The 27,355-nt window shown below is 44.7% G+C and overlaps 1 protein-coding gene across 2 annotated transcripts in view; it reads right to left on the bottom strand.

Moving 5' to 3' along the window:
* LOC142579122 (uncharacterized) overlaps positions 1–23,875 on the bottom strand; it is a 41,421-nt gene extending 17,546 nt beyond the window's left edge. Inside the window, exons 1-9 of one of the 2 annotated variants that reach the window (XM_075689017.1) lie at positions 23,765–23,875; positions 22,804–22,899; positions 20,268–20,384; positions 17,557–17,713; positions 15,233–15,360; positions 14,784–14,834; positions 9,272–9,382; positions 6,301–6,502; positions 3,320–3,499 (exon numbers count right to left, since the gene is read on the bottom strand). In XM_075689017.1, the coding sequence (XP_075545132.1) occupies positions 3,320–3,499; positions 6,301–6,502; positions 9,272–9,382; positions 14,784–14,834; positions 15,233–15,360; positions 17,557–17,713; positions 20,268–20,384; positions 22,804–22,884 (1,027 nt within the window). In that variant the 5' untranslated portion in view covers positions 22,885–22,899; positions 23,765–23,875. Of the gene's footprint in view, positions 1–3,319; positions 3,500–6,300; positions 6,503–9,271; positions 9,383–14,783; positions 14,835–15,232; positions 15,361–17,556; positions 17,714–20,267; positions 20,385–22,803; positions 22,900–23,546; positions 23,734–23,764 lie in introns of those variants that run through there. The other variant, XM_075689016.1, reaches the window with a different exon arrangement.
* Positions 23,876–27,355: the final 3,480 nt, after the last annotated feature.

Below are 27,355 nucleotides of genomic sequence, written 5' to 3' on the forward strand. Positions count from 1 at the left end.
TAATTGGCACATACCGTATTTACTCGCATATAACCCGCACCAAAAATTGAAAAAATGTGTTTAAAAAGTGGGGGTGCGGGTAATACGCGAATATTCCGGAGAAGGGGGGCTCGGCGGGTCAGCTTCACGGCAACGCGCGGCCTGCCGTGCAGAGTCCGCATCCCCATCGACATCAACGTGTGTTGCAGTGCATATTAATATTGCACCAACCTTTTGACCACCGAAGGCCAGTATGGACTGAAAGAAGACCACGTGGAAGCGGAGACCATGGAGCATATCGTTTTGCGGTGCAGAACACTTCGTCCGGACATTGCCGAAGACGCGGCGATAGATATAGAGGGTGCCCTGGGATTTGCAGGGGAGGACGGACGTGTGGATGAGAGAAGGGTAGTGGTGACAAAGAGTAGGTTGGAAGATTGGTGCAAAAGGGGCTAGGGACGAGTGAGTCTATAAAAGAGGGACAAATTACAGTTCACAATACGAACAAAATTACGGGGGAAAAAAAAGGGGGGAATCCTAGGCTAGGGGGCGCAAGCCACCACCGTTACAAAGGGCCACGCGTTTCGCATGCTTTGCATACGCTTTGTTCAGACGTTGATGGGCCTTGAGTAAGGTGCCGTTTCTTGTACGCCCAGTTTGCACAGTTCGCCAGCCTTGTCTAGGCATCATGAGTGTGTCTCGGCGGCAATCATTCACGGCGAAGGAGAAACTCAGGATCGTCGCCGCTGCTGAACAAATCGGCAACAGAGCTGCTGCGAGAAAGAACGATGTCGACGAATCTTGCATTCGCGACTGGCGGAAGAAAAAAGACTCTCTCGAAGCTGCGAACAAGGACAGGCGAGCGTTTCGCGGCCCGAAGACTGGCGCGTACCCTCACCTCGAGACGCAGCTTGCAAAATTCATCGAGGAGCAGAGGAGTCGTGGCCACGCTGTGTCTACAGAGATGGCGCAGATGCAAGCCCTGAAGCTGGCCCGGGAAATGCACATTCCACGCGAGTTTCATGCGAGCCGCGGATGGCTGCAGCGCTTTATGGCCAGGCATGGATTTTCGATGCGGCGGCGAACTACCATGTGCCAGCGGCTTCCCGACGCTTACGAGGAGAAGCTGCTCAACTTTCAACGTTACGTCATCGGACTGAGGAAAGAGCGCAACTACTTGCTATCTCAGCTGGGAAATGCTGACCAAACGCCAGTATATTTCGAGATGCCTATGGACACGACCCTGGAAAAAAAGGGCGCAAAATCTGTTAGTGTGCTGACTGGCGGCAACACCAAGCTGCGCTGCACAGTGATGTTGTGTGCTTTGGCCGACGGCACCAAACTGCGCCCGTATGTAATATTCAAGCGCAAGACTCTACCGAGTACACCACTTCCCCCAGGAATTGTTGTGCGAGTGGAAGATAACTCGTGGATGAACAGTGACCTCGTCATTGACTGGATTCAAGCAATCTGGGAAAAAAGACCAGGTGCCTTGTTGGCACGCCGTTCGATGCTGGTGCTGGATTCGTTCCGAGGCCACTACACTGACGCGGTGAAAGCTCGCCTCGCTGACAACGGCACAGACCTTGTCGTAATACCTGGCGGCATGACTTCCATGCTCCAACCACTCGACGTGTGCATCAATAAGCCTTTCAAGGCTCACGTGAAGCGGCTATATGCCCAGTGGATGGCCGATGGCCTTTACGCCCTTACGCCGACGGGACGCGTGCGAAGGCCAGATATTGCACTGCTGTGCCAGTGGATCGTAGATGCATGGGGGATGATCCCGGCCGACATGGTACGCAAGAGTTTCAAGAAGTGTGCCATAAGCAACAGCCTAGATGGTACCGAAGATGATTACGTCTTTGAGAGCGGCGATGAAGCCTCAGACGGCAGCAGTGAGAGTGGCGACGATTGACAATTGAACGACAGCACTGACAACGTTGCGGCAGTCGTTTTCAAATATATTTGTTTTGAAAACTAAAATGGTGACTGTTTGCTCAGTTGTAACTTCCTAGTCCTCATTTTTTCAGGTAAGTGTGCGGGTTATACGCGAGGATATTTTTTTTTATTTCATGGGGTTCAAAGTTAGGGGTGCGGGTTATATGCAAGGGCGGGTTATACGCGAGTAAATACGGTAACTAAAAAAAGAAATGATATCTATGCACTCATGCTGGTAGGCCACTTCATTTTCTCAGAAACTTAGGTGGTTGTGGCATCAAAACAGCATGACATCTGAAATGGCATGCTGCTATGATTATCTGCTTCAATACCATCCCAGAGCTTAAGAAGGTGCAATGCAGAAATTAAACTAGGAGAAAAAAACTGTCCTCTTAGTCCCTAAACAACTATGAAATGGAATTGCCTGTGATGCAATACATGCCCCACTTTCATCCCTACGGATAGTTGTTAATGAACATTTACATAGCTGCCAACCCATGAACACTGAATTTCTTAAACAACTGAGCTTTATGATTATTTACATATAGACGCACCACATAAGAACCAGCAAGCTAGGCAAATCAGAAACATAGAGGCAATGCAGTGTTTTTAGATCACTGTGACTTCTTCAGTGCCTTTGCGTTTGCTGATTTAGCCTGCTTCAGGAAGATGTCCCAATAAACATGTCTGAAGCAGTAGCCCTCTATTTAGTGCCTTGCATTGCCACAAAAGGGTGGCACAGGTACTACTGCAACTTCTTTCTTGTATGCATATTTTTTTAAAATCTAGGTTGCCCTATCCTTCCACACCTAACATTTTTGTGAGCAAAGTCTTTCGTAAAAATTGATGCAACATTAATAAAATCGTAGAACGAGCCCGAATTCGTAAACTTTCCGACAAATTCAGGAGACTTGGCAGGTATGGATTGCTAGTAGCCCTGAAAGTGTCCTCAACACAAAAATTAAAACTGGTTGGGTAACAGGAAATGAAATGTTATGAGACTGCTCCGAGGAGGCAAGAATTCTCTTAGAATCTTAGAATTCGTGCAAGGTATAGACTTTCTAGCAAAAGCTTATGCTTCGAGTACATTACGATTTCAACTATGCCATTACACCTTGTCCCCCAAAGTCCATGGTTATGTCCACTACTGCTGTGAAACTCGTTCAACAAAACTGATACTTCTGTCTCAAATCCCCTATTTTGACTAATTAGAGAAGGCCAACGCTGAAACACACGGTACATGTGGTGAGCGCAAGTGATACCACTGGGCCTGGTCACCAAGCTGGGTGGCAGATTTTATTGCAACAACCTCTCTAAATCGCTGTAAATCACTTGGAGCGTTCTACAGGTGAACAAGACTAGAGACACAGGAACAGGGCAGCCCTCCCACAATACAAACCTGTGTGAATGCGTATGTGATTCTTGTAGTTTGTGGCACTGGCAAAGGAACGGCCGCAGTTCTCCTCTTTGCAGACGTAAGGCCGCTCGCCAGTGTGTGTGCGCATGTGTACCTTTCGGATGTTTGAGGTGGTGAAGGCACGATTGCAATCCTCAAAAGGGCACTTGAAAGGCCGTTCCCCTGCACAAGTAAACAATGCCGCAACATTCAAGATATGCAATGAATGTCTGCAGCCCAACAATGCAAAACAAACTAAAAAACAACTGTGACTGCATTCGCATACAGTCTAACTGGGTTATAACGACTACGTGTATTAGCTATAAGCTGCTCAATTTATCAGGTAAATTGGTATACCCAGACATGTCTATAACAAACATAAACGAATTTTGTGATGCGTTCGTTACATACAGAATCTCCAGTAGAGTAAAGGAGCAAGGAAGGAACCTATCTTCTTAAAATTTAAACAACACGTAGTAAGCAATAATGCTAGGCTGTGCATTGACCTATTTCTCAGCACCACTAAGAATGGCGTTCTCAATGCGTAAGATAATGTAGACTTGCTCCAGCCTACTTGACTGTTGGAGCAGCAACAGTGCAGCACATTCACTGTGCTTTCTGAAGCATCAGGCAAGCCAGATCTTAACATTCAAGAGTTTGATAGTGTTGGCAGTGGACACCCAGAGTTTGATATATCGAATGTCTGGTTCATTATGAGGCAATTAGTGTTTTACATGAGTATCACTCCGTAGGTCTCAGACGTTCGATATAGAGAATAATTCGCTCTGTATGGCTTCATCATATTTGGGTTCGACTGTAGTTATAGACTGCACCACTTTTGAAAACGAGCCAACTGATTTACGGGAAGGCGAACATGAACACAGGATAAATTATGAGCTCTTACGTCTAAAGCAGAGCTTATTACCTCATTAAAAAACATGGAATATTTTGTAACAATTATTTTTCTCACTACCAGTCCTGATAGCAGAGGCGTGGGTTCATGTGAGCCAGCTAATGAAGGGCAAGAGTGGTAAATGAAAGGAATCATAAAAAAATTACCGTGTAGTAGACTTGTGTAACGTCCACACTTTCTTTTTCACAATTTGGACGAGGCACAGCCCTTACGTGGGACCAAACCTACTGGCCAAAATGGTGCCAACGCAGCCAGTGACTTGTGCACACCCCAGATGTGCCACTGCATCAAAGGTCAATGCACAGCTCTCGCCATCTAGTAGCAGCACGGGGAGGTGCGCAGCGCACGAAATTCGCCAATGTGTGAGCGGCATCTCGGCACCGAAAGCAATTGCTTCTCCGTTGGGAACTTGGGCTGCCAGGTAGGGGGTACAGCCCTTACACTATTCTATAGACTAGTCTACACTATTCTATACACTATACACCAGTCTATACGGTATGTCCCCAGAATTGAGCCCGAGGGAAAGCTTTATCAGAAATACTACTTTTGCAATTGCTTTTTAACACTTTTAACATCCAAATTGATTCCGAAAAAGACTTGTCAAATTCGCCAAATCTTCTTATGTAGTCCAAATTTTTTTTTGTTGTCATTCTGATTCTGAAAATATACTACTTGATTGGTTTCTGGTTCGAATCAACATGAAAATTAACACGCACTGTGACTCACGTGCACCCCCCAATGTGCCCTCATCATCACCTAATGCTGTCTAATACTCGTAAACAAAGTTGCAGTCACTCTCAGAGACAAATTCGAGGTCTTCAGCAATGCTGCTGTCAGAACTACTCCAAGCAGCGGCTCTTTTTCTAGAGACATCACTGACACATACTTTCTTCATGTGTGCCGCCATTTTTAAAATCTCCGTTGCTGGGCTAAACAGATGGTAGGAGTGCTAAATGAATTTTTTGCCAGACTTTCACTGCCCTCTAGTGTTGAAAATTGAAATTAAAGCCAATTGTCAACCGTTACTTGTCTTTGGCTATATTAGCACAGCCTGCCATGATGAGTACAACATAAGATTAGGCGTTAACTCTCTCCCTACTGTGGGGAAAATAGGTGTTTTTGTAGGTTACACCAGGCTTCTTTTTCCAAAGGAACTGCTGCACTCAATATTTATTTTATTTATTACTTATTTATTTTATTAATAAAGTCTATGTCATAAAAAAGATATAATTGCCAGAATCAAGATTGTGGGATGAACTTGAACAAAGGTTGTAAAGACATGCTTGTATCTACTAAGAAAGAAGTGTAACACGAATTATGAGATATACAAAATGTATTGTTGTCTCATAGGCACTATCTCTGCAAAAATCAAAATTTTTCACTGCACAGGTCTTCCACTAAAAAAATTTGACTACAAGCACTACAGTTGGGCGTGCCATGCAGTGAAGCAGTTCCTCGATGTAGAACATAGTGGAATGTTGCATGTTTTGCAGTAAACACTTGTTTTCTGCTCAAATTTCCTGTCATAGCATTTCTTGGAGTTTCTGCAAGTTCTATCAAGCACTACAAACGATAACAAGCCAAAGCAAAAAGCGAAACTAGCTGAGCTGCGGCCACCGATTTTCCAGGCTGGTTTGTGTCGTCGCCGCTCTCAGAGTAAAAGATTGATGAAAAGGCAGTATCCTCAGATTCGCTGCTGCTCAATCTATTGATAAAATCAGCCGCAGAGCAACAGAATAATGAGATCTGCAATCTTTCAAAGTGTGCGTGGTGCTTCTGGAGGCAGCTATTTTTGCTTTCTACTTTGACGAATGCAAAACTTCGAAGTGCGCTCAAAAATTACTGGAAAGTGAGAAAAACGCGGATTAATTAGTAAACAAAAATATAGTTCCTTTCCTTTCTGTCCAATGGTGCAGTGCGTCCATGCGGGGCGCAGAAGAGGTTTTGCAACATTTAAAGATTAGTCATAGTCCAGCACTAATCTTATGCCATGTTTGCACTTAGAGCTGGTCAGTTATGAACCATAGGTTACAGAGACAGCGTGTGTTGCAAGACGGCCACACAGACACACCTGTATGTGTGCGAACATGCTTTTGCAGGTCTCCAGAAGTCTTGAAAGTCTTGGTACAGCCATCATGTGTGCACCGGTAGGGCGTCTCGCCTGTGTGGACGCGTGTGTGGCTCTTGAGGCCATAGCCAGTAACGAAGCTCTTGTTGCAGCCAACCACCAGGCACTTGAAAGGTCGATCACCCGAGTGTATGCGTCCATGCACCTGTTCCACCAACAACAGGCTATGGCAGCAAAGCCCACATAGCCCAACAAACACAAGATAATCTGGGCTGGTTTGCATACAAAACCCTCCATTTAATATCTGAGAAAACTGATAAGGGTAATTCATCGTAAGATGAGCACAGCACAAGCGCAGCGAAAAGCAAGAAGCGAATAGCATTGGAGATTGTGTCTCCTTGCCTGACCCCATTCTTGATAGGTAACTTTCCACTTTTCTTGCGGAGACCCAAGCGAGTTGCAGAATCTTTGTAGACATTTCCCAAAATATTCACTCATGCCTTTTGCACTCCTTGATTACGCAATGCCTCCATGACTGCTGGTATCTGTACTGAACCAACTGCCTTTTCATAATACATATATAAAAGCCATACAGAGTAAAACTGAAACAGCACGACACAGGACGAGCGAGTAAAGAGCCCAGGACAGAGTGCTGACTAGCAACCAAATGCTTTATTTACAGAAGCAGCATATACAGACATCATTGAAGGTGACATAAAAGAAAGAAAAAGAATATGGGCGGTAAGCGTTAGCCATGGAGATAATTCAGTTATATTGTTGATAGCATGAGGTAAACAGAACTGACGTGTGGGTCACCACTTCTGAATATGCAAAAGGCTTTAAAGATTTCCTGGGTGCACTGTTCACTATGTTCTTTACTCGCTCGTCCTGCGTCGCGCTGTTTCTGTTTTATTCCTGTGATGAACCAACCAGCCCCTTTGAACACTCTGATAATGAACACACTGCTAATGTCTATATAGAGAGGCTGACTGCACTCAGTAGATTTCTCAAATATCTGATTGATGACATGAATTTATCCATTGTAGAATATCCCTTCCTGAAGCCAACCTGTTTTATTGGTCGATTGAAGTCAAATGTGGCCCTCATTCTATTGAACATTATCTTGCTGAATATTTTGTACAATACTGAGAGCAAGCTAATGGTCCTATAATTCACTTCTTTAGTGTCTCTCGTCTTGTGGATTACTACAATGTTGGCATTCTTCTGGCTCTATGGTACACTTGAAGCCGTGAGCCACTGCTTATAAAGGGCCCCAAACATTTCAAGCACATCTCCTCCATCTTTGATTAAATCGGCTGTTAATGTTCTCCTGCCAATTTTTCTCAGGACATGCCTTCCAATGCCCTTCTAACTTCATCTCTAATTATACAAGGAGCCTTTGCATCCTGTTCATCATCACTTCCAATGAAGGTAGCATGGCTGCTCTGGGTACTGTACAAAAGGTCACTATAGAATTTTTCTGATGCTTTCACTATATCATCAAAATTGCCGATGAAATTATCCTGTTTACCTTTCACTGCATACATTTTGCCTTGTCCTATGCCAAGTTTTCACTGATTTCATGCTGCGGCCATTTTTACTGCTTCCTCAATCTTCCCCACGCTGCTGAATTATAACAATGTTTATCGTTGATACAGAGACCATATATATGTTTTTGATACATGCTGTGGAAGACCCAGGAGGCCTTGCTCTGGCATCCAATCCAATCTCGGATATCCAATTAAGGACCGTAGCTGGTTCGTGGGCAAAAAAGAAAAAGTTCATGTGTGTACAGTCAAACCTGGATATATTGAATCTGAAGGAGATCACGAAAAATTACAATATAATTACAGGTAATTTGATATATAAAATAAAAGTGCCATGCAAGAATTTTCAGGCGGATTTCACTGCTGTCCGTTATACACAATAGTTTGTTATATGTGGGTTCAATATATCCGGGTTTGACTGTATTTCTTTCTGTGTTCCTGCCTTCCGCACTGTGCTCGTTTTGCCATGAGAAGCTTGCCATAATGCCTTAAGAAGTCCACAGCTGTGATCATTATAGTATTACAACACAAGCAACACTTGCATTGCCATGACTCATGAATAGGCAAATGACGTAATAGTTCTATGGAAACCCACAAGGTGGAGAGAAGTAATTAATAAAGGAAAAAATGAGACATCCACCCACTCGTAGCAATTGCTACAAAGGAAATCCATACATGTTCCTCGAAAGAAAAGCCTCGCAGTTGAAGAAAAATTTGTCCTCGTCCGCAACTCAAACCTGAGACCACCGCCTTTCCAGGGCAGTCACTCTACCATCTGAGCTAAACAGGCAGCTAGCAGATGGCAGGGCGAAATCAAACTTATCACCAACTCGAAGCGAAGGTAAGAGTTCGACGTAATAGTTCCGGGGAAAATCGCAAGGTGCAGAGAAGTAATTAATAAAGGGAAAACGAGACATTCACCCAATCGTAGCAATTGCTACAATGAAAACCCATACGGATTCCCCGAAAAAAAAAAAAAAAAGGAAGCGTCGCAGTTGTAGAAAAATTTGTCCTGGCCTGGGACTCGAACATGGGGCAACCGCCATTTCGGGGCAGCCACTCTACCATCTGAGCTAACCAGGCGGTTAGCAGATGGCAGGGTGACGCCGAATTTATGAACAACTCGAAGCAAAGGCAAGAGTTTGACGCTTGCTAGCCACCTGGTCAGCTCAGATGGTAGAGCAGCTGCCCCGGAAAGGCGGTGGTCCCGGGTTCGAATTCCAGACCAGGGCGAATTTTTCTTCAATTGCTCCCTTTATAAAAAGGTGCAATGTAGAAGACTGATTAAAAAATTTCATGATTTTAAGCAAAGTACTTGAGCTTCACTCTCCATTAAATTCAAGAGGTACTTCATTAGTGATTCACTGAATTTTACCACAGCCATCATTGTTTCAGAGACCCTTTAAGAAACACAGCTAAATGCATACCTTGAGGTGGTGGGGTGTAGTGTACATTTTGCCACAGCCTTCAAAAGCACACATAAATGCTTTTTCACCTGGCGTCCCACTGCTGGAGCCCCCATTTGTAATGTGAACAATCTGCGAAGGAGAAAAGAGAATGCAGACGTGTATAATACATGATTAAAAGATGCACCATGATAGAATTTTTCTTATTGTTAAGTACACTTTTAAACACTGCACATCTAATAATCAACGAAATGATGACGATCAAAAAACAAAAAATCGCCGACAATTACGATACTCCCAATGCGAAATTTGCACGCAGCTCTACACGTGTTTGCATTTCGTGTGTCAATATTTTTTATTATGATTACAGTAAAAGCTCGTTAATTTGAATTTCATAGGGATGCAACAAAAATTAGAACTAATGAAAGTCAAAGAAAAAGATTGCTCGGTTCAGGCGCGTGTATAGTCCGATGTGGCGTGAGCACATGCGCATATACGCTACGTCATGGTGGCGTGAACAACAACATCTATACTTCAAAGCACTGGCACAGCCAACGTAACCAGACGCGGTCAATGTGGTCCAACGTGCCAAGTGGCGCGGAGAAAAATTTTTTTCTTCGCAGCTTCATTTGAAAAGCGAAGCATCGATTGCGATAGCAAATTAGTAGGTAGCTATACGAAGTAAGGATAGTACAGTCGAACCCCGCTACAACGAACGTCGCTTCAACGAAATTTTCGCTTCAACGAAATATTTCCAATTCCCCGTCAGCTCGCTATACAAAGTAATGGAACAAATTTCTCATCACAACGAACCATTTTTGGGGCGCGTTTCCGCTTCAACGAAATTTTTGCTATGCGAAGCTCGATTTAAAAATAAATCTTACAATAAAACAAGCATATCGCCGCCCATCTATGTACTTCCATAGGCCCACGCTGCTTTGTTTCGCTAAACATTCGCTGGACCAAACTAATCCACTCACTGAAACGCACATGATCACCGCCATAGCTTGGTGTTGATGACAATCGGGCTGGCTGCCTTGCGACAAGGCGCGGGGGCAAGCTCCCGTTTTCTTCCAATCCAATTCAGAGCCGCAACCAATCCGTTGCCAAAGGACGCAGCAGCCTGGCAACAGCAGCGCGTTTGCCCTAGTTTTTTTCACTCGTGCTTGTGCTGCTAGTGCGCTGTAATGAATGCGAGCATGGCGACTTCATCTAGAAAGCGGAAGTTCCTCTCGCTTGAAGAGAAGGCACGGATTATCAGCGCGGCATCCAGTGGCAGGAAAAAGGGAGATGTTGCAGCGGACTTCGGCATCTCACAGAGCACGCTGTCAACGATCTTGAAGTCGAAAGACGCGATAGCGCAAGCTCTTTCTTCGGGGACATCCGCGAAGCGGAAAAAGCTGACGCAAGCGGCTCATGAGGACCTTGAGAAGGCTCTGTACACGTGGTTCCTCGACGTGCGCGCAAAGAAGATGCCGGTCAGCGGAAACATGTTGCAGCAAAAGGCACTTGGCTATGCCTGTATGCTGGGCATCAATGATTTCAAAGCCAGCTCAGGGTGGCTGACCCGTTTTAAGGCCAGGCATGAAATCGTCGCTAAAGTGCTGTGTGGGGAGTCGGCCTCATCAGACGCCGACGCTGCATCTGCTTGGGCATCAGCTACTGTGCCGGAATTAATGGAGAAATATGCCACATCAGACATATACAATGCCGATGAAACGGGACTTTTCTTCGAGCTCCTCCCCTCCAAGACGCTTCACATGAAGGGCCAGCCATGCAGCGGAGGGAAGCATAGCAAAAAGCGTGTGACTGTGCTCCTGTGCTGCAACATGGACGGGTCTGACAAGCGCTGCCCACTGGTGATAGGCAAAAGTGCGAAGCCGCGGTGCTTCAAAGGTGGCAAGAGCCTGCCCGTCAAATATGTTGCCAATAAGAAGTCTTGGATGACACGGGCCGTTTTCAAAGAGTGGCTAACCGCTTTCGACCGTGACATGACGGCAAAGAAACGTAAGGTTTGTTTGCTCATCGACAATTGCTCAGCGCATAACGTTGAAGACGTTCAGCTTCAAAGCGTGGAAGTAAGATTCTTCCCGCCGAATTGCACGGCTTTAATCCAGCCGCTGGATCAAGGTATCATCAATAGCGTTAAAAGCGCTTATCGACAGCGACTGATTCAGCGGCTGGTGTTAAACATCGACACCGGTCGGGCAATCGAAGTGGATTTGTACATGGCTGTACAGATGGTCTCAGCAGCGTGGACGGCAACCAGTCGCAGTATCATCTACAACTGTTTTGTGCACGCCGGCTTTCACTCCGATGCTCAACTGGCAGCGAACTCCACGTCGGACGAGGAAGGCTGCAGTACAATTGCTCCACCCTCCACAGAGGCCAATGCGGCATGGGCAGCCCTTCAGGACTCCGGAGATGTGCCGGCCGATGTTCACATCGGCGACTACATCGCTGTTGACAGTGAAGTGCTAGCTCACGAGGAGCTGAGTGACGAAGCTATAATTGAGGGCGTTCGCCACAACGACGCATCATCGGATGATGACAGCGACGCGGAGGACTTAGCGCCACCACCTGCAATAAAAGTGATGGATGCTTTTGATGTGATCCGCAGATTTTTCGGTGCTCACGATGACGACGTCGCGATGCAACTGTTCACCGAGTGCGAAAGCCGCGCCACTGCACTCGTGGCAAAAAAAAAGAAGCAGAAGAAGCTGACCGACTTCTTTGGAAATAAATGATGTTTTGGGACTATGTGGTCCAACCTGACAGTGTTTTTGGCCTGTTTTCGCCTCAACGAAATTTCGCTTTAACGAAATTTTTCGCGCGCCCCGTCAGTTTCGTTGTAGCGAGGTTCAACTGTAGTTTCGTCGGCCGTATAAACTTGCAAACATTCTATTACCAACTAAATTAACAAGCACGGTGTCCCGCGTACACAAGTAAACATGAACACATCTCGCTCTATGACTGCGGAAACTCGCTGAAATATGCTGGAGTGAGGAATCGCGGCAGTAGCAGCGAGCGGATTGACCTTCGTACAGCTCTTGCTTCAACGTGAACGAAACATGGAAAGCACATTGCATACGAAGCTACCGGCACTGCGCGCACTCTGCAAATATGGCAGATCGCTTTGAAGATGAGGCCCACGCGGGTGTGCACTTTGGCCGCGTCAAAGATACGGCGCCTGCATGGTCGCGCCGTAAGCAGCAGCCGCAGAAGAAAAATGTCCCCGCCCCCTTCGCTCCTTCCTTCTGCCTCCTCACGTGCGACAGGACAGGGCGCACATCTGCCCCGCCTTCCTCGCTTGCGCACGCGAGATTGAGCCACATACGCCGGCTCACCCTCGCACGCTTTCGTTCACACATATAGCATACGGCGCATGGCGACAATTTTATTGCCCTTAACCCTTTGACGGTCAATGACGTAAATATACGGCGCCGTGAACAAGCCCGAAAATGGTCTATGCCGTATATTTACGCCCTGTCTGTAACGGCACCAATTTCCTAACTTTTTCTTTTTTGTCATGCGCTGCCACTGTTTTCAATGCATGGTTTGTTTTAGCGCTAGTTTGCTCCCGCACGTCTATATTACTACCGCTCGCGCATTGGTGTGCACGGGGGCGGGCGGCCGTTTGGATTTTGTTTCGCGGGCGGTTTCGGCTTTCTGCGCTTGCAAAACTGATGGCTATCTCGTTCCTAATCGCTCAAAGGGGTGACCGCTTGTTTCTCGCTCGTTTAGTGCTCACAGGGGTGCGCATTGGAAGGATGCCACCGTACATGCGTTTGTTTCTTTTCTTTTTTTTTAAAGACTCGCGAAAACTAACTGCCCTAGCTGGTTGGCGATAAAATGAAGATTAGCGGAAGTTTGTTACACGTGTTGCTTTTTTTGATGGGCACACAACCAAACAGTTTTCTTGAGTGCGTGCACCTACACAGTTCGATTACGCTATGGACATACATATTAGTGTAAGAGCAGGAACATTTGAGGCTTGCGAAATATTCTCGTGTGCGCATTTTAAAAGCCTTGAACTATGTGCGTAAGAATGCATCAAATTTTTAATTCTGATTAGTTTATTTCCTTTTTTATTGTTGTTATTCATGAATGAAGAGTGCATATATACCAATGCAAAATATCTTTTCTCACTTTACGGTCACCCTAGAAAGATTACGGCAATTTTTTTTTTTTCGAAATAAATCTCTAAGAAGAATCGGAAACTGCAATAAAAAAGATTGACCCTAGGCGGTCGCATATGGCAAAAAAAAATCGACCCTCAAAGGGTTAAACTCTAAACGGAACCTCACCGGGAGAAGCGACCTGCAGCAGAGGCGTTGGCCATGCCTGGCCAGGTGCAAATGTGTCTCTCTCCAGTCAGGCCTAAACAAAGGGCAGCAGATGGAAAAACCAAAGCCACACGGCCCGCCAGCGTTGCCAACATGCTCACGCGCACTCTCCCCACCCACGATGGCGTGGAGTTCGAATTATCGGCGACGGTGTGGATTTCAGTGTGAATTAGCGGGATGTGTTACATATTGGTTTCAATACATTGCTGGACGAATTGCGGCGGCTACTTTGAATTATGCGAAATTTTGAATTAACGAGTTATTAATTAACGAGCTTTTGCTGTATATAGGCCCATGGTTTATATCAGGAAGAGAATGCTGCGAGTAGCACGCTTAGACGATGTGTGCTACTCTGGCGCCATATCACAGCCATCGTCGCCACACAGCCTGTCTTGCACAGCACTACGCTTTTCGTCTCACACTTTCATTCCACCAACGACGAGAGCATCCCTTCGTCATGGGGAAATTGTACCACCAGTGCCAGTGGCGACAACACCCAAGGGAGCGTCGCATCAAGCCTTACTCGTAGCCGCTTGCCATTGCCCCTTGAAAGATCAGTGATTCCCGCCCCACTCGCTGGTACCGCGGACTGACCTAAACAGCTGACGCTGTAGACGAGCATAGCCCTTCCTACCTCACGCCACGCTGACCCCCCCCCCACCCCCTTGGAAGCACAGACGAGACCGCCCACGCAGCTGTGGATGCCATGGCCACCGACAACTCAGCAAATGCACAGGCCATTTCTCCTCTGCTCCTCCTCCACTTTCCTCCTCGCGTGCTCTTCTTTAATCTACTGCTGCACTCATTCACTCGGTTACGCCGAAGTACGAGGAGGCTCGCCGACACACAATGCAGGAACGGGCACCTAAGAGCTGTGCTCTAAAAGAAAGTGTAAAGTGAGTATATTAGCTCTTGACAGCTGCACATGAGATTACCATGTGAGACAAATCAACATCTTCCGCAGCTAACACCTTATCTATGCACCTTGCGACAGAAAAGCTGAATGTACTGAGATTGCATTGGCAGACTGCATTGTAGAAAAGCTGATAAACAATTAGGAAACACTTTACTTTGTGCGCCTCTTCTATGATGAGTGCAGAGGATTCGCTACTCGCACTTTAGGGATATTTCAGCTAAGGCACATTATTGTAGCCGATGTACTGCTTGCTAGGAAGAACTGAACTCACATTTGTAGATCTTGCACCAGTCTCTTCTTCTTGAATGTTATCACCTGAAGCCTGCAAAAGCCGACACTCTTGTAAGAGAAACCAGTTTCCCAAAGGAAAAGTCAAGTCATCATAAGATTCTAACCTAAAACCTAATGCAGAGATAGCTTCGCATCATATGTGTGCAATTATTTTAGCTGAAATTGCTTGTGGAATATTTTACTCAACTCTGACTAAATGAAGAGGTAAATGACTGCAATGCCTGTAACCATCACCTCAAGTTAACTTTTTTTCTTTTGCATAAGCACATAACATAGACAGTATGTTAGCTCGTTATTGTTACATAAATACATGAGAATGCTACATGCATATGTTCAGTAATAGTCCACTGACATATATTTATATTTATTGTGAAATGTATATTGAATGTGGAAATGCAAATAAAAAAGAAGAGTAAAAGCAGGACCAACCTGAGCAGCAATGCTTTCTAACCCAAGTGTAGCCTCCGACACATCAGATCCGAACAACTGCTCAGCAGTTGTCGTCGTGGAGATGTAGGCAGTTGTGCCGTCTTCCAAGGTCACTGCCTGGAGGCCCTCTAGAGGCAGAAGATGGAATCAAAAATTGTGGCTGTTCACAATAGGGACCATGAGAAAAAAAAAAAAGAAAGAAGAGTGCTTGTGGCAACGCAGGATCTTGAATGAGAAAAGGCAATGCCCCACCGACTCTCCGTCTCATTCGGTGCATACACTTAAGGAGCTTAATACCAGGTTCTACACCTTGCCTCCTTTCATGAGCTTTGCAAAATTAAATTGTGGAATTTACCCTCCGAAACTGCACAATGTGTTATGAGGAATGCCATAGTGAAGGACTCTGGATTAAACCTGACCATCTGGGGTTCTTCAACATGCACCTAAAACGAATCGTACACGAGTGTTTTTGACGAAGAAAGGGAACACCGACCAAGACAAATTTTCAGCTCCCACATGGGAGCCCCGATGTCTTGTAACTTATCACTACAAAAACTGTACCTTTTATTCGTCGTGCTTCTTCCACCTACACCAGATCCCTTAAACCCCAGATTTCAATGTGTCTTTGAATTCCTTCCCCATCGAAATTCAGCTGTTGCAGCAGAGTAGAATCAGTGACCTTGTGCTCAGCAGTGCGATGCCAGAGCAACTGAGTCACTACAGCGGTAAGTGAGCTTTACAGCTTGTCCTCCTGGGTGTTCATTACATTCAGAAGGCCATCATTACAGTATTCTCAAGGATGAAGGTTCAATTGAGAGCACGCTGTCTTGCATGGCTTTGGTGTCCCTGCATTGCACATGTAGCAGTGTTCAAGTCCTTTTTATTTTCCCTAGCACAGAGGCAACTAGACTGCATCAGAAGCTGTAATAAAGCCCTGTTGTTGGTTTACTACAGTTTTAGTTTTCAGAGCAATAGCATATGTATGCGTTTCCAGTAGCTAAAGAAACTGCAGAAAGGCTACAGGCAGTCTCCTAACATGTTGAAACTGTTAATGGGCTCCTCGCCAGGCCACATTGCAAATTTTGGGGACATATTCTTGGACGATCACTTTCGGCTATACTATCGCCTTCTCTTGACACAGTGCTCAACTAGCCAATTAGCTCATCTAGTTTTGCTCAACCAGCCAATCAGTGTATGCCTGATGGCTGAGGCGACAGTACTGTCGAAAGTGATTGTCCCAGAATACATCCCTTGGTTTCACACTGCAAGTTGCAGGGCCCTGTCAAGGGAGCATCTTACTGGAAGGAAGAATTTTTCAAACGTGTTTACAACTACAGGAGATGGGAGAAATAGAAATTCCGTATTGTCATGCTGCCAGGAGGCAAGCTTCCCTGCCAACGTAGACACTCTCTCCTTCTGCCTCGACTATGGTCCACACGCAACATTCCTTCCTGGCCTTCTCATGCACAGGAGCCAAGGGATTGGTCACATTTATGTCACAAACTCTGACTGACTTTCTTTTTCTCCTTACTCCTCTTGCTGCGGGGCACACTCTCAGTGGGTGCATTGTGCAGTGAGTGATTTACTGAGGACACATACCATAATTGATGAAGTTGACACTGTGTCTTATGTAGAAGCATCTGTGCGTGTGACATTGACTCTCTGGTTGGAATTGGGGCTCCCACGTGAGCTTGTTTGGAATTTCAGCTCTTTTTGCACAGTGCAGCCGCCTGATACTTTGCAGAAATGATTGCCACCACGTGATCTACGCACCCCATGCTTGCGTGTTAGCAATGTCCAAAACAGGTGAAGGGCCCTTTAACCACCAATCAATCCCAAGCTGTACTCGCCATGGGAGGTTGTACAAATATTGCCAATGACCAGTCACGCTCATTCAGCTCGATGTTGTGCTGCTACCCCTGCCAAGGACGAGTTACAGTTGGCATTGAGGAAAAGATGCCCTCAAGAGAAACATTCTTTTTTTTTTTTTGCGTTAATTCTAACCAAAAACCAAACAAGTCATACATTTTCAGAATGAGAATGACATAGCAAAAATTATGACAACATAAGAAAAATCTGGAAACTGGTAGTTTTTCCAGAATTAATTTGGGACTTAAAGGGTTAAAGAGGATTCTGTCATTAACAGGAGCATGTAAGACTGTGATGAAGGTTTACGGCCTGATAGGATAAGTTTAATGATGAAAAGTTTACAGTTGTTTATTCTTCCTTCTCGTAACAATCATCTGTGTCAGGTGCGGCTAGTAATGTTTGCAAGTTCCTTCCTTGTCACCTTAGAATGACAAAGATGTAATTGGCCAACCAACCTATGGCTCCCCTTGGTCCAGCTTGTATGTAAGCGGTGGAGCCATCCTCCAGAGTAATGGCATGCGTGGTTCCACCTAGAAGCTTGGGATCTAAGCCTTGGAGAAATGCTGTTGAGCCATCTTCCAGTTTGACTCCAAGGCCACATGGGTCAACTTCCTATGGCACGTACAAGAGAAAATTAAAGAACTTCAAATGTAAAGATGATTTTTATGCTTAAAAACGGAACAGGTAACTATGACACCCATGCAACATTAACATATGGCCTCATTCATGAAACAGCATCAAAATGGCAGCTTTGATGTGAAACTTTATCTGACACAACTCTGGCAGTTGCTTTCAAACTGGTAATTTTTCAAACTGCTTTCCTGTTATACACAGAACACAGTGATAAAACAGTAAATTCAGGGCTAATAATTCAACAAGGTGGATGGTGGTGTTGCAAGCAATACCATTCACCATGCACATTCACCAGGACTTACATGACTATTATTGAGCTGATTAGCAGATTTAGAGATGTAGCTAAAGGAAACAATAGAAAAGAGCACACTGCAAGGCTTGAGCTTTCTCAAAAGCAATGACCTGGCACGGCCCAAGGGCTGATTTTAGGAAATTTTGATGCAGGCCTAAGAGCTTTGGGCTTAGGATGGGAGAGTGACTTGTAATGCAGTCATGATGCATCACGAAGGCTCTCTCTTTCATGTGATAGAAAATGCATCAACTCTGTGTGCCTAGTGGCCACCGGTGATGCTAACGAGGGCCAGCAAACCTGCGCTCTGAGTATCGCATTTCAGGATGGAGAGCCAGGAAGGGTCCACATTTTCCAGGCCCTTGCGGGTACAGGCCAGGTTTTAAACCACCAGGCCATGTATGGGCGGGACAGTTCATGATACTTTTGAGCTCGGGCCGAGCACGTGCCAGAAGAAAAAACGACCAATGCAGTGCTCTACGAGAGACTGTCTTAACCTCTACTTGAACAAGTGGCACAGTGCTGGAAAGCTTGTATGTGCTCTATGAAAGGGCTCCTCACCAGGCCCCATAGCAAATTTTGGTTATATGCTGGTAGTTGTTACGTGTCCTCTACGTAGCATTCTGCCACAAAAAGTTTTCAAATCGGCTCATTAATAGCCAAGATAGAAACATTTCAGTGCTGCGAACTCATGATTTCAGAAGGTAAGCTCCACTGCATAGCGAGACACTCTCTCCACTTGCACTGCCTAGCCTCCGCAAGCGAATTCCTTCCCTGCGTTCTCCCATACCGGACCTTGAGGATAGCGTGACGCATACGTCACGGGCCCCGCCTTCATTTTTTTCTCCTCACTTTTTTTTTTGTTTTCCCGGTGCTGTACACTTCTGCTGACGGCGTTGCGCGTGAGCTGTTATTATGTGTTGTCTCGTGCAGCGCATGATTTTGCGCGCTGTGCACAAGGCAACATGATTAGCGGTATAATTCTGCGCTACATGAATACTGAGGCAGAACAAGCGGATCGCAGCGCATGATCATGCGCTGGAACACGGTAGAAAATGGCATAGTTTCCGTACCTGTGCACGTGACTACACGATATCTCTCTTGCTTCGGTGCTAAGTTAAAAAAAAAGAATGCAGGCATTTCGTTTGTGTGTTTTATTAATTCTCTAAACTTCAATTCAAGCAACAGATCAAACAAATTACACATGTTGCCTTGAATAATTATCGAAGTCACGTGTCATCACGAGCAATGTCACACTGCGCACACGACTATGTTACCGCCCGGCTTGGAGTGCGGTCGCCACAAGGGTAAAGGGAAAACGGCGTTCGGATTGAAATTTCAGATCTTTCTGGGTCGCGTAGCGATGTAATTCTTCGCAAACACGATCGTTAGCGCGCACTGTATGTTCTGCGCTTGTCAGCTCAAAATGGCAAGACCTGGCAAGGGGCCCTTTAATCATACCGAGAAACATTCACCTAGTGGCACTGTTCAATTTTCAAGATTTGCCAAGTCCCACAGAAATGCATTTCGACGCACATAACTTGTGTGGTTAGAAATACCATATTTGTATGATTCTGCCGTGCCACCCATTGTAACGCGTAGTTATATTACAACCCAAATATAAAGAAAACTTGGTGCCGATTCTACTGCGCACATCAAGTAACGAAACCAGAGTCGACGCATAGCATGCAGAAACGATCTTATGGAACATACAATGGCACACAGGAATGTACACAGCTGAATCTTAGCAGCTAGCTTGTCACTATCATAGACAGACTCCACCTACTTTTCATTGTCTACTGGCAACAGAAAGTAATCTTCAGTTCCATTTAATGTATTAGAAATGCCACACTTCTTGAACAGTTGCATAACCACAGTCTGCGGGAGGGCATTCCATGCGCCATTAACTTATCTTGCGCCGTCTCCAAGCGTCGTTTTCTTCAAACGACCCGTTTAATGGCCGTGTGGCTAACTACCTTGCATAGATATTTCTTTTTTTAAGTACGAATCAGTTTCATTTTTTATTTTGATAGAATTAGTTGCAATTGTAACGCACATGCAAATTTGAACACACCTTTTATTAAAAAGAAGTGTGCGTTATAATTGTGCAAATATGGTATTTTATGTAGGACAGTTAGAAAGAGGACAGTTTTCTTGCGTCTTGTAGACAAAGCGAACTTTTCTGACAAACACTGGGTAAAAAAGAAAAGGAAAAAAAAAAGAAAGAAAACTTGCGCGACTGACCTGTGAGAGACCAAGAGTAGCCACGGCCGAGGCAACCTCGGCCCCTCCAGGATCACACAGGTCTTGGTTAGACGTTTCTTCTTCTACCTCTGCTCCTGCCACCGCGACATCTTCATCCTGAGAAAGAAAAGCCCTGTGACTGACATCGTAGCTGTACATCAAACTGCATGGTGGCCAATTAATTTCAAACGGTTTCATAACACTGGACAAGTGTCTACATCAGACAGTCCCTAAGCAGGTTGTCCCATTGTGAGTAACCAGTACTCTCTCATCTGCTTGCTTTCCTGTTAATGTGTGCGTGCGTGTCTGTGTGCATGCACATGTGTATAACGTAGGTCAAGTGATAAGAGCACCGCATGTAAGGCAGAGGTTGCAAGTTTGATTCATGCAAGTAGTGAAATGTAGTGTCATCCTTTTTTTTTCCGTCTTGCTTTTCTTTATACGAAATTATTACATTACAACAAGTTCCTTCTCATAGTGCATGACACAGCAACCCGTCTATACATCCCTTGTCAACCGTGACTGCTGCCCTAATCTGATATGGCATTAAAAACTGAGCCCTTCATTCTTTGAGCATGACTTGGAAAATCATGTCTAGAAGAGATTAAATTTAGGGATGTTGAACAGAAATATTTCCATATCGAAGTGAATAAACATATTAGAGAAAAACGACCTTTGACTACTGAATCAAACACAAAATATTTTCTCACCCCCCCCCCCCCCCTAAAGAAAGTGAAATATGAAGTTTTCATAAAGTCCATATGATTGTAAAAAAAAGAATACTTAATTAGCATGTGTAGATGGGCTAACTGGTCATTTTAGTCTTTCCTGCATTGCTGCCTTAATAACCTTATTTAAATTATTTGATACATGCACATGGAGTCGTTAATTGAGGAGAGATGGAACTGCTTTCAGTTACCCAGTGAACCATGGCAATGGCAGTAAAGAAACAAGGGAGGAGCACGCCAGCAGACACATACAGAATGTCATGTTCATTGAAGGAGACAAGAATGATACTACGGTACCACGCTGTTTCAAGAAGATAGAGACCTCGCGAGACTGGCTAATTAAAAAATAAAAAAGCTTAGCCAATCCTTGAATGCCTGGAGCATGTTAAGCTGAAGCTACATAACGACTGAATGACTGGAATTTTTTAAGCAGGAGTTATCTGTCACTTGCGTTTGCCTGGAAACTCATTTTTCTGCGCAGCAGCTGTCGCTCTCCTGCAGCGAAATCGCTTGGAACACTCCCCTCACCCATCGATCGCTCTTCCTTCTATATATCCTTTTCTATATATCCTTTATATTAGAAGAGAAATCAATATTTGACTATACTGTACAATGAATGCTTGAATTAAATGCCAAGACAAATTATTTAATGTCCAATTATTTGCACACCCCTAGCACACCCGTTAGATAACCAGCTTATAAAATGGTTCCTGGGTTATTGTTAAAGAATTTTCATCTGATATCAACACTGTAAAATGCAACCCAGCACTATGCAGGTGGGACTTGTACAGTTGTACTGTAGCACACTACATCAGCCAGCTAACAACCAATTACATCAGGCCATCCAAGTTTAGAAACAAACAATGCTGCAATACAGTCGTGTAATCTGACAAACATGAAAACTAACACACCAGCAAGAAATTTTCGCCAGAGCTATCCCACTTTCTACAACAATTTCATTTAAATGCATCAGATATCAGTGAAACTGCTTTACAAGTAGTTTAATGTACACTTGCAGTGTACAGCTACAAGGAAAAGTATGGAGAGCAAAATGGTACAAAATTCTTTTTTTTTTTTTCTCACAGCCAAAGCATGCAGGCCAATGCAATACACTGCCCCAATTCCACATTGAATGGCTGTGCTTGAAGAAATATTCAATATTAGCTGATGCCGTGGTCACTAATGTTTGCTCCAGAGAGTGCAGATTTTCTGTGATGTAGCAGTCGTACATACTGGCTCTCAAATGCAGTGTGTATTTGGCACTCTTTGGTCATACATGGCCCTTGCGCCATTAAACTATACTCATAAACTAAAGTATGTGGAAACCTTGGGGTTCCAGCTTGACTAGAATTTGATGAATTCAGAGCTCTCCACAGATATTGCTAGAGAAGTGCTTCAAAGAGCACACTTTATGAAAAAGTGAGGCAAGCAAGCCATCTACAGCATATTGTGCTCACCTCAATCAATAAAAAGAAAGCTTGTGGTGAACTCGACTTTTTACAGTCTGCAAACTAAGCACTGAATATGACAGCAGCCAATGTTTAATAATAAAGAGCATGAAACGAAAGCTTGGCAGCTGAAAATATTTTTTTGGCTGCAGCTTGAAGTTAAAGAAAACATCTATCGAAGAGAAAAGAAGGTTACTCAAAAGTGTGCCTCAAAGGCTTGTGGGAGCATCAACAGTTTAGCAATGGATGCTTGAGAACCAACCGTAAAAGATTTAGAATTAAGGCATACTCACCACCTTGAGCCAAAAACAACAAACAACAAAAGTAAATAAATCTGCTTTCAGAAAATGTCTTGCCTACCAAGGTCACGTTTGGAGTAAGCAGGAGGCTGACGACTTCCTGAACATTACTGGCTCCTTCATTGCTCTCTTGGTCATCCATTCGAAGCTTCTAGACCTGCATGACGTACTGATGTAAGTAAAGATACATACAAAGTGTCCTTTCAATATATTTATTAAACTGCCCGAGTTGCCTACTAAACCAAACAGGCACCGGCAGAAACAAAGCGCATGGCTTTTGTGGTCAGCACGGTTGCAAAACATGCAGCTGAAAGTTTGTGTATTGTGGGCATTGAACGTAATGATATGCACTGCAGTGAGCGGTGCACATGCGTCAGTGTTTTGCGCCTGCGCTACAACAATGGAAAACAGCCTTCTCACAGGATAAAGGGTTCACATTCCAAGATCGTTCAAAAGACTATTTTTGTTATCCCAATGTATCGCACGCAGCAGCAGTACCTACGTCGTCGACACGAACTAATAAGGTGTTCGAACTAAATCAGAGAACGCGTGCGTAATTCGCAGTACGCGGCTGGCATGAGCAGGATGGGCCGGTATTGGGCCGGCCGTGAAGGCTGCATAACCTGTGGCGAGGCACAGCTGTCAAAGGTACGCGTCTGACATTCACCGAGTGCTTCCAAACTACGATGCCGAATATAAGATAGCCCTTTTGGAACTACGCAGTGCCTCGCTTAACGTAATGGTGCACCTCAATGCGAATGTTGCAAAACAAGCAAGGCTAGCAACGTGTCGGACATAGTTTACCATTTAAAGAACGACGTGACGGCATCTCGTTTCGGCAAATGGCGACCTCGCAGCACATTTTGAGCATTTGCGATCATAAAAACAGCCGTTATGGGTGATTTTTTGCCTAAAATTGACCACACTAATCGGCTCGAACACGCTGCGCGGTCGACACCAATGAAACAGCATCCGAAGACACTCGAAGAATCTTGGGAAAAAATTGAACACTGGGAACTCACCTGCCTGCCCACCATGCACAGCGAAAAGAAAATGGCGACCGGAGGGCGCCCTCATCAGTGTGGCCAGGCGCTGTCAAAACTGAAATTTTATGACTCCACCTTTGTCGGATAACGGAAAGCAGTTTTAGTGCACCGAAGGAATTAAAAACCTACAGTCGACGATTTCTTTTAACTTGGCTCAGACAACCGCTGCTGTACGATAGCCGGGTTTGCGAACGGCGCCAGTTTCCCGTTTCATATGGCGAAATTTTACTTGCGATTTCGCATATGCGACGTCCGAGTTGCCGGTGCCTTCGTGCGTGAAATTTTTCTACGGTACGGAGTTCATGCCACGTGGCCGGGAAACCAATAAAGACGCAAATCATTGGACGCTTGCCACCGTGACGAACTAATTTGCATGAACTAATTTCACGAACTAACTTTTAGTACCTATATTTCACATCTTTTTCGAGCAATAATTCCGAAAAGCAGGAGGAGGATGTTGGCCACAGGCGGAGCTGCCTTGCCGCCCCAGCAACTTTATGGTAATTGGTAGAATTTTCAGTTTCATAAAATTGTGCAGGCTCTACAATCTCTATCCTTCGATTATAGCTTGCCTACTATAGAATTTTGACTTAATTTGCACTTCACTATAACCTACCCGATTCTTTGCCGATCCCCCAGAGTGAGTACTTGCCAGCAGGTCACAAGGATCTATCTACATCTACATCTACAGCGCCGGCTTTCAGCAGACCAAGTGTAGGCACGACTACATATACACCGTCAAACATCTCTGCAGAAGATCGCAGAAAAAGCTGGGACTCGGTTGATCGATTGGTTGCGTAAAGCTGGGACTCTGGTTTGGGTGGATTGTTGTTGTTGTCTCAAAACATGGCTCGTACACACGAGGGAGATTGGCCACAGTTGATGGATAGAAGCGTACACCCAACAACATACCAAATGGGATAAAGGCGAACATTCAGAACGAAGCAGTTGGCAATTAACTGATAACACAGATGTTGAGAGGACCTATACACAAACTAAATAAAAAAATAATAGAAAAATTCCCCACAGTTGGTACCCTATCAGTCTATCCTCCGGATGCTTCAATGAACTTGTGCAGATCGTTGATAATCGAACTGCCTAATTGACAGGCACCAAAAGACAACATGTTTGGTGTTGTAAGTGCTAAACCCAGTTTTCTAGTTGGAAATATGAGGGACATTCTGGGGAGGGAGGAGAAGCGGCAGCAAGAAACAAAGAAATGGTCGATAGTTTCTGGCTCATTGCACAAGGAGCAGAGGTCAATTATCGATAAACCAGATCTATGAAGGTAAAAATTTAGTTGGGGAATTCTACAGCGAAAGCGCATTGGTGTGAAAGGCATTTGCTCGTGTTCCACCGAAATTTTAGATGTCGAAAATCATCTGCGGAAGATATTGATGATTCATTACAATTCAACAATAAAAGGCGTTTAAATCGAGCTCCTGTTATAAAAGCGAAATCAGGAAGAAAATTTAAGAATATTTAATCAGCGAGTCAGCTGATTCATTTAAGTATATTCCACTATGACCGGGGATCCGGACAAAGCGGACTAGACAAATTGTTCGGGCAAGCGTCGGATACATACTCAGAAGGTGTGTCCGATTATTAGAAGTTAAATGAGTGCAAACCGAAAGTGCATCAGTAACAACTATTACTTTAGAATTCTGTGGACCCAATTTTCTAATAGCTAGAATAATTGCCAGAAATTCTGCAAAACATATTGGGGTATAATCAGCGAGACGGAGAGCAAAATACCAGTTGAGCTGATATGAAAAGGTGCCAACTCCGTCCTTCTCTAAATTTTGTGCTGCATCTGTCGAAATAACCAAGTGAGACGGAAATTTACAAAGATGATCATGAAGGAGACTTTCAAGTATGCGCGCTGGAAGAAATTTTGCGTGTTTTGTAAAAATGTCATCAAAAATCAGTTTCACCTTTAACGAACTAGTTTTTTGGAGAAATCAGGCACGGTAGCCGGGCATCACGTTTTGATAACAGCGTCTGAACAAAAACAACTTGTGGTTGTCGATAACGCCGCCAATGTGTTCTAAAAAATGAATCGGGAGAATTGATGAAGATGGATTGCAAACGGGAGAAGGGTGCATTGCATAGCTTCAGAAAAGTCAGGACAGTAAGTTGCTTAAATGTGGACTCAAGCGGAAGGATTCCAGCCTCCAGATAAAGCACGTCGTTAGCCGTGAAACGTGGCAGCCCAAGACATAGACGCAGCACTTGTCTTTCTATTAGTATTAAAGGTCTTAGCTTGTATGCAGCACATCCTGAAAAAAGAACACAGCCAAATTCGAGACTGGGTTGGACGTAAAGCTTATAAATCATCAGCAACGTAGCTCTACGCATCCCTGTGCTTTTATTACTGAATCGGCGCAACAATGCCATTGCGCATTCCTTTACTAGCACATGATTCAATTTGCGGCTGCCCGTTTAAAAATCGAATAATAAAATTTCGCAGTCTGAACACACATGTTTCGAAACATGGCTTGTATGGGTGTCGGAGACACACGGGCTTCGTTTCATCAGTCTTTCTAGCGCTCGGATTCTTCTCATGTTTGCCGGATGACGCTGATGTCCTAGGACGTCCCACCACATACAATGAAATCACTAAACACTACTACCTACAACGTAGAGAGTATAGCGCGCCACACCACACGCTCACTCGAGCTCAAGCGCTTACACTCAGAATGCTACAAACAGACACATACCCCACGCAAAACAAACTACACAATTACATGCCTGAGCTCCACGACAAGTCTTATTGCACCCATTGCAATACATCCCTTAACGTCTATCATTTACTCTGGCCGTGCTCGCAAGCTCACATAAACTCCGAACCGGACAAGCGCAAGTTTGAAGAAGCAATCCGGAGCGAAGAACTCGCTCCCCAACTCTGGGCCGTCCAGCAGGTCCACGACGCAGCCAGGAAACTCAACCTTCCGGTTCCTTCATGGGAGACGCCCACTCCGTGAGAACACCAAAGCTCTCGTGGCCTGCAGGACCTTGAATAATGTTGATTTCCTTCCTTCCTTCCTTCCTTCCTTCCTTCCTTCTTCAAGGATAGCGTGAGGACCGCTATAACGAGGTAGCCCACATATTAATTCGAGAAAAGCCAAACTAATCTATCAGTAAGAATCACTAAATAATTATTTTAGCAGAGATCAGTACAGATAGGCAAGAGGAGCAAGAAAAGCCGAGTCCTCATTCTACTTCTCAGATAAATTCCGCCCGGTAAACTTACTCCAGATATTGTGTATTGGTGAGCCAGCCACAAAGAAGTGGAGATCTCAGACTTAAAGGAGACATTTTTTTCTATTACGTCACGATCGACAACATCGACTGTATGCCAATGTCGCAAATGAATTTATAGAAAAAACAAAATATGGTTTATAAAAGAATTGTGCTTCTTGACAGAGTTTCTCACAATCAGAAAATCTACGCTTCGTGCTGAGTACGATTAATGCAGCAGAGACTCCCCGTTCTTGAAAAACTTTTTCTGTGGCAGCGCATTCAATCGCAGAGGCGCCCTCGCTAGCTTGAAATAATTCTCGAAAT

The sequence above is a fragment of the Dermacentor variabilis genome, chromosome 4 (assembly GCF_050947875.1).
Source record: "Dermacentor variabilis isolate Ectoservices chromosome 4, ASM5094787v1, whole genome shotgun sequence".
NCBI lineage: Eukaryota > Metazoa > Arthropoda > Arachnida > Ixodida > Ixodidae > Dermacentor > Dermacentor variabilis.